This window comes from Desmodus rotundus, chromosome X (genome assembly GCF_022682495.2).
Source record: "Desmodus rotundus isolate HL8 chromosome X, HLdesRot8A.1, whole genome shotgun sequence".
In the NCBI taxonomy this organism is placed as follows: Eukaryota; Metazoa; Chordata; class Mammalia; order Chiroptera; family Phyllostomidae; genus Desmodus; species Desmodus rotundus.
The window spans coordinates 2,840,228-2,853,851 of record NC_071400.1 but is presented as its reverse complement, the minus strand read 5'-3'; the positions used below and the strand labels follow the sequence as shown (position 1 = coordinate 2,853,851).

The window sequence follows — 13,624 nt, the reverse complement described above, 5'->3', positions numbered from 1 at the left end:
AAGGCTCAAATGAAAGAACAGATCAAAGTTCCAGAAAAAATACAACTAAGCAATGAAGAGATAGGCAACCTATCAGATGCAGAGTTGAAAACACCGGTAATCAGGATGCTCATAAAAATGGTTGAGTATAGTTGCAAAATAGAGGAAAAAATAAAGACTATGGAAATTGAAATAAAGGAAAACATACAGGGAACCAACAGTGAAGGGAAGGAAACCGGGACTCAAATCAACAGTTTGGACCAGAAGGAAGAAATAAACATTCAACCAGAACAGAATGAAGAAACAAGATTTTGAAAAAATGAGGAGAGGCTTAAGAACCTCCAGGACACCTTTAAACATTCCAATATCTGAATCATAGGGTTGCCAGAAGGAGAAGAGGAAGAGTAAGAAGTGGAAAACTTACTTGAAAACATAATGAAGGAAAACTTCCCCAATCTGGCAAAGGAAATAGACTTCCGGGAAGTCCAGGAAGCTCAGAGAGTCCCAAAGAAGTTGGACCCAAGGAAGCACACACCAAGGCACATCATAATTACATTACCCAAGATTAAAGATAAGGAGAGAATCTTAAAAGCAGCAAGGGAAAAGGAGACAGTTACCTACAAAGGAGTTCCCATAAGACTGTCAGCTGATTTCTCAAAAGAGACCTTACAGGCAAGAAGGGGCTGGAAAGAAGTATTCCAAGTCATGAAAGGCAAGGACCTACATCCAAGATTGCTCTGTCCAGCAAAGCTATCATTTAGAATGGAAGGGCAGATCAAGTGCTTCCCCGATAAGGTCAAGTTAAAGGAGTTCATCATTACCAAGCCTTTATTATATGAAATGTTAAAGGGACTTATCTAAGAAAAAGAAGTTAAAAAATGTGAACAGTAAAATGACAACAAACTCACAGTTATTAACAACTATACCTGCAACAAACAAAAAAAAAAATAAGCAAACAACTAGAACAGGAACAGAATCACAGAAATGGAGATCACATGGAGGGTTATCAATGGGGAGGGGGAGGGGGAAAATGGGGGAAAAGGTACAGGGAATAAGGAGCATAAATTGTAGGTACAAAATAGACAGGGGAAGGTTAAGAATAGTATGGAAAATGGAGAAGCCAAAGAAGTTACATGTATGACCCATGGATATGAACTATGGGGGAATGGTGGTGGGAGGCGAGGTGCAGGGCAGAAGAGAATAAAGGGGAGAAAAATATGGGACAATTGTAATAGAATAATCAATAAAATATATTTGATAAACAACAAAAGAAAAATGGAGGGGGTGCTTTTAATGACCATCAATCACATAATTCTCTTAAACAAAAATATAATATCTGTAAGTTTTTACTAACCAGTTAAAGCAAACAAAATACTCGATTACATTCCTTTCCCTTTTTGTAACTATTTTATCATCTACTTTTTAAAAATATTTATTTTTAAAGAGAAAAGGAAGAAAGAGGGAAGCATCAATATGTGAAACTGATGCTTCACACATTCATGATGTTGAATTATGAATTATTCATAATTATTATGAATTATTAATTTGCTGAAACTAATTTCAGTCATTTTTTATGGGTAACTCATACAGTTTCACTTCCAATATCTCCAATTTAAATTTTCTTCTGCTTTCATAGTTACTTCCTTTAGCAATCATGTATTTCTTATACTCTGTTTAGACTTTTTTTTTTGTTTTTTTTTTTTTAATATATTTATTGATTATGCTATTACAGTTGTCCCATTAACCCCCCCCACTCCACTCCATCCTGCCCACCCCCCTCCCTCCCACATCCCCCCCCCCCATAGTTCATGTCCATGGGTCATACTTATAAGTTCTTTGGCTTCTACATTTCCTACACTATTTTTACCCTCCCCCTGTCTATTTTCCACCTATCATCTATGCTACTTATTCTCTGTACCTTTCCCCCTCTCTCCCCTCCCACTCCCTTAATGACAACCCTCATGTTCTAGTTGTTTGCCTAGTTTGCTCTCGTTTTTGTTTTAGGTGTGGTCGTTAATAACTGTGAGTTTGCTGTCATTTTTACTGTTCATATTTTTTATCTTCTTTTTCTTAGGTAACTCCCTTTAACATCTCATATAATAAGGGCTTGGTGATGATGAACTTCTTTAACTTGACCTTATCTGAGAAGCACTTTATCTTCCCTTCCATTCTAAGTGATAGCTTTGCTGGATACAGTAATCTTGGATGTAGGTCCTTGCATTTAATCTTGGGTAATGTAATGATGATGTGCCTTGGCGTGTTCCTCCTTGGGTCCAGCTTCTTTGGGACTCTCTGAGCTTCCTGGACTTCCCGGAAGTCTATTTCCTTTGCCAGATGAGGGAAGTTCTCCTTCATTATTTGTTCAAATAAGTTTTCAATTTTTTGTTCTTCCTCTTCTCCTTCTGGCACCCCTATAATTCGGATGTTGGAACGTTTCAAGATGTCCTGGAGGTTCCTATGCCTCTCCTCATTTTTCCAAGTTCTTGTTTCTTCATTCTTTTCTGGTTGGATGTTTGTTTCTTCCTTCTGGTCCACACCATTGATTTGAGTCCCAGTTTCCTTCTCATCACTATTGGTTCCCTGTACATTTTCCTTTGTTTCTCTTAGCATAGGCTTCACTTTTTCATCTGTTTTTCGAATAGATTCAACCAAGTCTGTGAGCATATTGATAACCAGTGCTTTGAACTGTGCATCCGATAGGTTGGCTATCTCTTCCTCGCTTAGTTGTATTTTTTCTGGAGCTTTGAAGTGTTCTGTCATTTGGGCCATTTTTGTTTGTTTGTTTGTCTTGGCGCTTCTGTTACTTTAAGGGGCGGAGCCTTAGGTGTTCACCGGGGCGGGGTAATGCTGGTCGCTGTGCTGTGAGGCAGTATGTGGGGGAGGGGCCGAGTGGGAGCAATGGCGCCCGCCTCACTCTCCTCCGGATTTCAATCTTTCACTCCGATACCCACAATCAAACTGGGCCACTCTGGTGCTGGTTCCCGAGTAAGTGGGCCTGTGCACACTCTAGGCCCCTGTGGGTCTCTCCAACGACCTCTCCTGTGAGGCTGGGAGTCTCTCCTGCTGCCGCCCCAACCCCCACGGGCGTTTTCAATCAGAGGTTTGAGGCTTTATTTCCCTGAGCTGGAGCCCTGGGTTACTCGGTCTGCTTCGCTCCCTGCCATTTGTCCGGTTTATCTGTGTGCGAATGTGGGGCCTCGGGGTGCTACCCGCTGCTCTGCCTGCCCCGCTCTCCGCCACTCTGAGTCCGGCCCACTGGGTTTATCTGTGCAAATGTGGGGCTGCAGGGTCTGCTAGTGCTCAGACTGCCTGCGCCATTTGTCCCACACTCCGCCAGTCTCAGTCCCGCCACAGCCACGCGAGTCCTCTCCACCCCAGTGCCGTCTCCGCCCCTCCTACCAGTCTGGATGAATGGTTATTTTCTATTTTCTTGGTGTCGGTCCCCCTTGCTGTTCGATTCTCTGTCAGTTCTGGTTGTGCGAGGAGGCGCAGTGTATCTACCTACGCTGCCATCTTGGTTCTCCCTGTTTAGACTTTTAATACTGGGGTCTCTTTAACATTTTAGTATTCTTTATAAATTTCCGTTCTTTTAAAAATATTTTATTTATTATTTTTAGAGAGAGGGGAAGGGAGGGAGGAAGAGAGGGAGAGAAATGTCAATGTGTGGGTGTGTCTCACGTGCCCCCCACTGGGGACCTGGCTTGAAACCCAGGCATGTGCCCTGACTGGGAATCGAACCAGCGACCCTTTGGTTCACAGGCTGGCAGTCAATCCACTGAGCCACACCAGCCAGGGCCTTTTAATTTTTAAAAAATATTTTATTTAAACTTCGTTTTAATTTCAAACTTACAGAAAGGCCACAGGAACAGAACAAAGAATTTTTTTTGACCTACTGCATTCAAATTCCCCAGGTATCAGTATTTCACCACATTTGTTTTACCATTCTCATTCTCTATGACATACATATATACACACATATACAAAATCACACATACATACCCTTCTCTGAATCATTTGAGAGTAAGTTGCAGACCTGATGTTTGTAATTGTTTTTAAGCCATTTTCTATTATGCATTTATTCCTCACGTTAATTTAGACAGTGAACCTACCAGCTTTGAGGATCAGATTGGAAATCCTTTCTTAAAATTTTTGGAATCTTTTCTGATCGGTGCCTCAAGCGCAGGAAAGTTAACCTTTCTTTTACATTCGTTTAGGCATAAGTACTGTTGCTATAGCCTATAGAAAGTAGAAGATGGAAGCTTTTGCTCTTCTGCTTCCCATACTAACTGGGGCAAAGGTCCCAGTTTTATGGATCTTTGTTGAGAAGTCTGGCTGAGATAACTTAAAAGGGACTACCTCTGTGACCTGTTTTAATTGAATAGTGTACTGTGTGAGGATTGCAGATGACCTCTTGTGCCTGAAATAACTAACTTACTGTGGAACAAGACATAAAGGAATTTGCAGGATGAACTTTTGTTTCATATTCCAGGTTCAAAATTAAGTCTTGACAGTAATTATGAGAGAATTAAGTAAGATCTGGCTAGATTAAAATAATCCTTTTTCCAAAGTCAAAGCTATTCCTTGGGGCCAACCAGCGTCCTTTTTGAGTTCTTTAAGATTCCCGTGCTCTTTGGCAAATTCTGCCCTCTATGTTCTGATTGATGCTTTCATAATCTTGAGTGATTCACTCAAGACCAGCGACTGAGTAGTTTCAGAATTGGGAGAATCTAATCCTTTGCTGTTCAAAGTGGCCTTTGCTGTACTCAGACTGGTGAAAAACCAGGATCTCAAGCCTCACCCTCCATGTACTGAATCAGAATTTGCATTTTAACAAGATTCCCCAGGTGACTGTATATGCAGTAAAATTTCAGAGCCGACCCCTTTGAAAAACACTCATTGGGCCTTTCGCTGATGACCCACTGAGTCGTCCAGAAAGGGCAAAGTGAAAATACCGCTTTTGGGTGAAGTGGCAGCATGTCGTGTTGTTTCGCTTCAATCGGTGGTGTGGCAAGAGGATGAAAAAAATAAATAAAATTTCAGAGCCGTTATTATACTGATTTGAGGAGTTCATATCATTATCCATTAGGGAAATGGTCAGGCTTTTGTTAAAGTTTCTTCAAAGATGCCCTCCTTCAGCATCCTGAAAACCAACCTAGTCACGTAGGGCTTTCTCTGTGGGCCGTCCTTATAGACCCGAACCAGTTTCTTGCTCAAGGAGAGGAAAGAACAAGTTAGGTTAGTGGAAATTTCCACATCACTTCTTTTCCTCCTTATCTCTGCAGGAGAGTTGAAAATCTTTAGCTTTTATTTTTGCAGGTGCTTGGATGTGCTAGAGAGAAACAGTTTTTCTTTCTTAGCAGGTGATTGATAATACTGCACTGAGTAAAACAGAATAGCACATTTTCTGACCCTGCAAAACTATTTTGTAAATTGCTTCTTGTTCCACTTATTGCACCATGAAATGCGTTACTATGAGAATGCAAATTGTTAACATGATGTTAAAAATTTGTTCTAAATATAAAAGCTGTCCGTTAACAAACTGCTCTCTACTTAGGGTTTGGGCTGGAGATAATGGCTGAAAGAACTTGATACAACCAAAGTTTTGTTTACTCTCTGCCACTCCCCAAGGGAAATCATTTTTTAAAGATACTATTTTTAGAGAGACAGAAAGGGAGGGAGAGAAACATCCATATGCAAGAGACACATCAACTGGTTGCCTCTCCCACACGCCCCACCTGGGGACCTAGACTGTATCCCAGGCATCTGCCCTGACTGGGAATTGAACTGGCGACCTTTTGGTTCACAGTATGGTGCTCCCTCCACTGAGCCACACCAGCTGGTTTTAAAGGCACAGATTGACAGTGCTTAGGGGTGGATTGTGATGAATGACTAGGATTAGGCTGGAGAGCACCTCAAATAAAAATACTCTTTCTCTGTCCACCAGAAACAAATGAGCCATTGGTGGTAATAGCTCAGCCCTCGTTGGAAATGCCACATTTGACCTCAACGAATGAATTTCATACTAAAATGATGACACCAATTCATGACAAGGAGGATGCAAAGACTTCATCTAAGTGTTACATACAGGTCACTGGTATGACCTGTGCTTCCTGTGTAGCAAACATTGAACGGAACTTAAGACGAGAAGAAGGTGAGACACTCATAAAGCCTGTTGTTTTATGTTCTAGTTTGAGGACTCTGTCCTTTCATACGTGTTTTGTTATCATGTGTGTGATTCTTAACAAGACCTCATAAACCCTGTCAGTTATGTTCAGGACAACCTTGACTTTCTGACAGCTGGTGGTTGTTAGTGTTTTATGCCCTTAGATATAGCTCCTGTCTCATTTGCTTCACAAGCACATTGTAATATCAATGACATTTGTAGGAAAATAGCAGAAGGAAATATATAACATTAGCATTCTTTATGGATCTTGGCTGCAGTGTATTTTAAGAAGCATACAAATTTCCTGATAAAGCTATGTTTAAAACTAATAACTAGGATTTATAAATTTCAGTATTACTATACCCAGCCCATGCATGAGACTAAAACCAAGTTTGTTTAGAATTGTAGGGGTGGGCAAAAGTAGGTTAAATTACCAGCCATCATTATCTACAAGATAAATCATAAGTAAGGATATGAAATAATAACAATAATAAAACAAATAATACAAATAAATAACACAGTAATTAATAAATAATGCAAGAATAAACTGTTTTGAGTACACATAACTGTAAACCTAGGTTTGCCAACCCTGTATATTCTCTTTCAACAATTGGATCTTTGCTTGCAGTAAAAATGTTCAAAGGTTACTTAATACGTGCAACTTTTAATCCTAGGTTACAAAGTCTTAGAAATTCTACATTATTTATGAACACTGGGGCGCTTAGGTTCTTATGGATTGGTGTTTCAGGGTTCTTAGGATATAATCCCAGCAGTGGAATTGCTGGGTCAAAAGGCAGTTCTATTTTTAGTTTTCTATGGAATGTTTTAGCTTACAAATTTACATTCATATTACTACACAGTATGACATAGCAGATTTGTTAACCATAGAGATGTGTGATTATGTTTAGTGAGACTGAAGTCATAGGCTTAGTACTTAGGTAGCCCTAGCCCCACATATTTTAAAGATATATGTTGTTAGTTACAAGGGCCAAATAAGATTAGTATAAGCTTATCCCTACTATTGGGGAAATAACTCAAAACATGTATAGTAATAATGTAGGCTTCTGGCTAGTAGAATCACCTTATAAAGGCCAGAACATTATAACCAAATGTATGTTATACAGAGCCATTTTCATTTCAATATTATCTTGTCTTCATTCTGTCATTTCTGCATCTTCCATTTCAGCCTCCATTACATCTAATTAAAATACAGTCAAGGCTAAAGCTTATATTACACTTTGATTGACTGAAAAAGAAAAAATGGAAGGTTGCAAGCAAGTGAAAGTTAAAAAAAGTCTCCTGTCTAATTTTATAATCAACTATTCTGGGGCAACTCAGAAATAGCCTTTTTCATGAGACAAGCAGTGCCTGTGTGAATTACAATCTTTTATTTAAAGATGTTATTTTTATTTATTTATTTATTTATTTATTTATTTATTTATTTATTTATTTTTAGAGAGAGGGGAGGGGAGGGAGAAAGAGAAGGAGAGAAACATCAATTGGTTGTCTCTCCTACATGCCTCGACCGGGTACTGAACCCGAAACCCAGGCATGTGCCCTGACTGGGGATCGAACCAGTGACCTTTCGCTTTGTGGGACAATGCCCAAGCAACTGAGGCACACTGGTCAGGGCTACAAATCTTTTTATTAATAAATCTGTTAAGCTGATTCTCCCAGTTACTCCTTTACCACCTTTTAACCCAGTTAGGAATATCATTGGCTGAGTTTGGGTTACCACATTGACCTTTTTGTTTTTTAAACCAGGTAACACTGGTCTTCACATTATGTTTCTAAAAATGAAGACAATGACTTCTAATTATAGTTTGAAGTAGAAATTTTTAAAAATATTTATTCATTTTTAGAGGGGGAAGGGAGGGAGAAAGAGAGGGAGAGAAACATCAGCGTGTGGTTGCCTGTTGTGCGCCCCCTACTGGGGACCTGGTGTGCAACCCAGGCATGTGCCCTGACCGGAAATTGAACCAGTGACCCTCTGGTTCAAAGGCCAGCACTCAATCCACTAAGCCACACCAGCCAGGGCTGAAGTAAGAATTTTTTTTTAATTATCCATAATTTATATAAGTTTGAAACCTATTTTTGAAATTTAAAAAATCAGAATTTCCTATGCATTTCTGTTTGCCTATAGATTTACATTCAACTGAAGCAAAAAGATCTTTTCATACTTTCTCTGTCCTCTTATTAGTGATACTTCCCTATGAACTGTTTCTCTGAATTATTAGCCCAGAGAAACATTTTATATTAGAAAGCTTAGATTATATGAAGTACTTTGTTTTCTTATTAAAAAGTATTAAATTAATATTTGGTTATTATTTTTTCTTTGTATCACCTTCCCACCCCAAGCTGTCTTATTAACTGCTGACCCTCATTCCCTGTCACATAGCCACAAAGTGCCACAGATTCCTAGATAGAGCTGCCATTTCTGCTATGTGTAATTAATTTTCTTCCTGGCAAGGACAGCGATAGCTGGCCTACAGAAGAGGAACGCTTGTTAACAAAAGGCTTTCACCAGAACAGAGCGTGACTGTCATAAAATGAACTCCTTTGTTCTGCTACCGAGTTGTGTGGCACTTTTTCATTTGAGGAATAACAGCAGTTTAGATTAGTGTGTGCCAGACAGGAAAACTTGAGAATTTTAAGAAATGACTATTATTTGATAATATTATCATGTGTATGTTGGCACATTCTTGGAATTTTTGCTACAACCACAGTGATTTCCTATGTTCATAGTTTCCTTTCTCTAGGACTCTTGTCTCATTAGTTTCTAAAAATGCTTTATATTTACATGATAAGATCTCAACTGACTGCAATTCATGGGCCTGCTTCAAACAAAAAAGAACTGTGTTAAATGAACTAACAAACAGTTATAAGACACTTGTGGAAATGTGAATGTTGCTTGGATAATTGATGATATTGTAGAATTATTTTAGGTATGATAATGGTGTTGTGGTTATTATAAAGAGAACAATACCTTTTTAAAAAGTATTTTATTGTTATTCTATTACAGTTGTCTCAAATTTTCCCCCTTTGCTCTCTTCTGCCCATCCCAGCCCCCCCTCCCACAGTCCATCCCCACCCGGTTGTCCATGTCCATGGGTCATTCATACATGTTCTCTGTCTAATCTCTGCCCCTTCTTTCCACCATTATCCCCATCACCCCCAATAGAAATGTATATTTAAATATTTACAAGACAAATGATATGATGCCTGGGATTTGCTTGAAAATAAGCAGGGTAGAGGGCACGGATTACTTGGCTAGGAATATAGATGAAACAAGGTCAGCTGGTATTATTGATAACTGTTTAATTGTTGAAACTGGGTAATCAGTCTATCAAGTTTATTAATGTTCTTTGTGTGTGTATATATACATAAGTATAAAATTGAAAAATTGTATAATAAAAATTTTAAGAATTTAAGGCCCTTTTTTCAAATAGTTTTATTTGGTTTGGGTTTAACACTATATATAAAAGTTAACTAACCAATTTCTCCAGATTCACTTTAATCCTTTCCCAGTTAAGTTGAAAACAATATTATTGCATTACTTTTTAAAATTTTTATTTATAATTTTATTTATTCTTTGATTTTATCTATTTATTTTCAGAGGGAGAAGGGAGGGAGAAAGAGAGGGAGAGAAACACCAGTGTGTGGTTGCCTCTCATGAGCCCTCCACTGGGGACCTGGCCCACAACCCAGGCATGTGCCCTGACTGGGAATCGAACCAGTAACCCTTTGGGTAGCAGGCTGGCACTGAATACATTGAGCAACACCACCCAAGGCTATTTTTTAATTTTTAATTTTTTATTATGTTTAAAGATTTTACGTATTTAGTTTTAGAGAGAGGGGAGGGGAGGGGAGGGAGAAAGAGAGGGAGAGAAACATCAGTGTGTGGCTGCCTCTCGCACACCCCCTACTGGGGACCTGGCCTGCAACCCAGGCATGTGCCCTGACTGGGAATCAAACCAGCAGCGACCCTTTGGTCCACAGGCTGGCACTCAATCCACACCAGCTAGGGCCATTACTGTTTTTTAAAATAAGAAGTGCTATCTGAATTGTTTTTCTTATCCATGCTCCTAGGAATATATTCTGTACTTGTGGCTCTGATGGCTGGCAAGGCAGAAGTAAGATATAATCCTGCTATTATACAACCCCCGATGATAGCCGAGTTCATCCGAGAGCTGGGATTTGGAGCCACTGTGATAGAAAATGCCGATGAAGGGGATGGCGTTTTGGAACTTGTTGTAAGTAACAATTTTAGTGTGATTAATAAACTTCCCAGAAAGATTTAATGAGGATTCAGAAAAGAGTTCCAAAAATAATTAAAGTTGGAAAAATAAGACATGAAAGGAAAATTAAGAGACCTGGAAAATGGTAGGATAAGATAAGACTTTATGGGGACTTTCAAGCACGGAATGTAGAAGATAATCATCATATTTCTATTAGAAACCACAAAAGACTTGGGTTGGAATGAATAAATGAAAATCAAGTTTTAAAAATATAATAAGATTTGTACCTATAGCATGTAAAAAAATAAGTTCCAGGTACATTAAAGACTTAAGTTTTTAAAAAGATATTTATTTATTTATTTATGGGGGGGGAAGGGAAGGAGAAAGAGAGGGTGAGAAACATCGAGGTGTGAAACATTGATAGTTTGCCTCTCACTCGCCCCCTACTGGGCATATGCCCTGACTGGGAATCAGATGGCGACCTTTCAGTTCACAAGCTGGCACTCAATCCACTGAGCCACACCAGCCAGGGCTTCTGTGGTTGTTTTGGACAAATTTTTCTAGAGGAAAAAGCTTTTTCACCCACTGAACTCCAGTCAGGGCAAGTGAAATATTTCATACAACCCTCAGATAGTTCAAATAATGTAAGTTCACTGACAAAGAGGCTTTCAAGGAGCTCCAACCCTTTTTGCCTGTACTGGTTGCATTTGATGCTGTTTTTTACCAAGATTGTGAGCTGGTGGTGTTTATGACTATCACAGAGCTGGAGGGGAGGGACAATTATAATGCTGCATAGGTTGCTGTTTTATTGAGATTCATCTGATTTTCTTTTTTTTCCATCTTCACCTGAGGACATTTGTGTATTGCTTTTAGAGAGAGGAAAGGAGAGAGAGAAACACTGATGCAAGAGAGAAGCATAGACAGGTTGCCTCCTGCACATGCCGTGGACCAGGGATCGATCCCGCAACCTAGGCATGTGCCCTGACCAGGAACCCAAACCCACAACCTTTTGGTTTGGGGACGACGCTCCAACCAGCTGAGCCACACTAGCCAGGCAGGGCTCATCTCATGTTCTTGAAGAAATGCTTCCTGGGTTGCCGCAAGCTTTTCAGTCCCAAATTTCTGAAAAAGTTGGTTCTCAAAATTTTTCCCAGTTTTCTTACTGCTTTTTATGAAGGATGCAATTTTTTAGAGATGCTTACTCCACCATTACTGATATCACCATAAATGCTTTGTGATTTGTTGTATACTTTTTAGTCACTTCTCAGAATATTTCAATAGGGTTTTTTTTGATGTGTTTTTACTTTTCAATTACAGTTTACTTTCAGTATTATTTTCTGTTGGTTTCAAGTGTACACCATAGTGGTTAGATAATCATATACCTTAGTGTTCTCCCTGTATATCCGGTACCCACCTGGCAGCATATATAGTTATTTATGGTATTAATGACTATATTCCCTGTGCTGTACTTTACATCCCTGTCACTATTCTGTAACTACCAATTTATACTTCTTAATCCCTTCACCTCTTTCATTCAGTGCCCCACATCCCTTTCCTCTGGTGACCATAAGTCTATGTCAGTCTGTGTCCATGAGTCTGTTTCAATTTTTTTTGTTCATTTATTTTGTTCTTTAGATTGCACATATAAGTGAAATCAAGTGATGTTTATCTTTCTTTAACTTATTTCACTGAGCATAATACTCTCTAGGTCTATCTATGCTGTTGCAAATGGTAAAGTTTCATTCTTCTTCTTCTTTTTTTTATTGTTCAATTACAGTTGTCTGCATTTTCTCCCCACTCCTCCACCCCACCCCAGCCAAACCCACCTCCCTCCCCCGCCTCCACCCTCCCCCTTGGTCTTCTCCATGTGTCCTTTATAGTAGTTCCTGAAAACCCCTCTCCCCACTGTCTCCTCCTCCCTCCCCTCTGGTGATTGTTAGATTGCTCTTAACTTCAATGACTCAGGCTATATTTTGTTTGCTTTTTTCTTTTGTTGATTATGTTCCAGTTAAAGATGAGATCATATGGTATTTGTCCCTCACCGCCTGGCTTATTTCACTTAGCATAATGCTCTCCAGTTCCATCCATGCTGTTGCAAAGGGTATAAGCTCCTTCTTTCTCTCTGCTGCATAGAATTCCATTGTGTAAATGTACCACAGCTTTTTTATCCACTCACCTACTGACACTTGTGTTGCTTTCATGCCTTGGCTTTTGTAAATAACTCTGCAATGAACACAGGGGTCCATGTATTCTTTTGAATTAATGTTTGGGGTTTCTTCAGATAAATTCTCAGAAGTGGAATTGCTGGGTCATAAGGGAGCTCCATTATTAATTTTTTGAGGTCTCTCCATACTGTTTTCCACAGTGGCTGCACCAGTCTGCATTCCCACCAACAGTGCATGAGGGTTCCCCTTTCTGCACATCCTGGCCAGCACTTGTTGTTTGTAGATTTGTTTATGATGGCCATTCTGACAGGTGTGACGTGATATCTCACTGTGGTGTTCATTTGCATCTCTGTGAAGATTGGTGATATTGAGCATCTTTTCATATATCTATGGGCCATCTGTATGTCCTCTTTGGAGAAGTGTCTATTCAGGTCCTTTGCCCATTTTTTAATTGGACTGTTTGCTTTTTGGGTGTTGAGCTCTATGAGTTCTTTATAAATTTTGGATACTAACCCCTTATCAGATAGATCATTGACGAATATCTACTTCCATTCAGTGGGTTGTCTTTTCATTTTGATGATGATTTTCTTTGCTGTCTAAAAACTTTTTAGTGTGATGTAGTCCCATTTGTTTATTTTTTTGTTGTTGTTTCCCTTTCCTGAGGAAATAATGAGAAAAATATATTGCTAAGTGAAATGTCAGAGATTTTATTGCCTATGTTTACTTCCTATGTTCTTCTAGGAGTTTTATGGATTAGAGTCTTACATTTAAGCATTTAATCCATTTAGAATTTATTCTTGTGTATGTTGTGAGATGGTGGTGTAGTTTCATTATTTTGCAGGTATCTGATGAGTTTTTTCCAACACCATTTTCAATAGTTGTTTGTGGAAACTTTCCCCCAGGTTTATCATTGCTTTTTACGGGAGATGAATTGATGCGCTCCTTACACAGTCATTCCAAATTTCCGGTACCGTGCCTTTAGAATTTAGTGCCCAACTAAACTATATTTAATGTCAGCCAACACATAGGGCAAAATATATTTTTAGACAAATGTAGAGCACTTTTGTCTTCTATTAACC

At 39.1% G+C, this 13,624-nt stretch overlaps 1 protein-coding gene and 1 non-coding gene across 4 annotated transcripts in view; both read left to right on the top strand.

Moving 5' to 3' along the window:
• The window catches only part of ATP7A (ATPase copper transporting alpha), a 105,153-nt gene that overhangs the window by 49,590 nt on the left and 41,939 nt on the right, over positions 1-13,624 (top strand). For all 3 annotated transcript variants that reach the window (XM_024574979.3, XM_045183804.2, XM_045183805.3), the window contains 2 exons: positions 5,924-6,130; positions 10,232-10,395. In XM_024574979.3, coding sequence (XP_024430747.2) covers positions 5,924-6,130; positions 10,232-10,395 — 371 coding nt within the window. The remainder of the gene's footprint in view (positions 1-5,923; positions 6,131-10,231; positions 10,396-13,624) is intronic.
• Positions 4,857-4,992, top strand: LOC112317965 (small nucleolar RNA SNORA21). Its single transcript, XR_002976171.2, has one exon. It is a non-coding gene; the product is annotated as a small nucleolar RNA SNORA21 (small nucleolar RNA).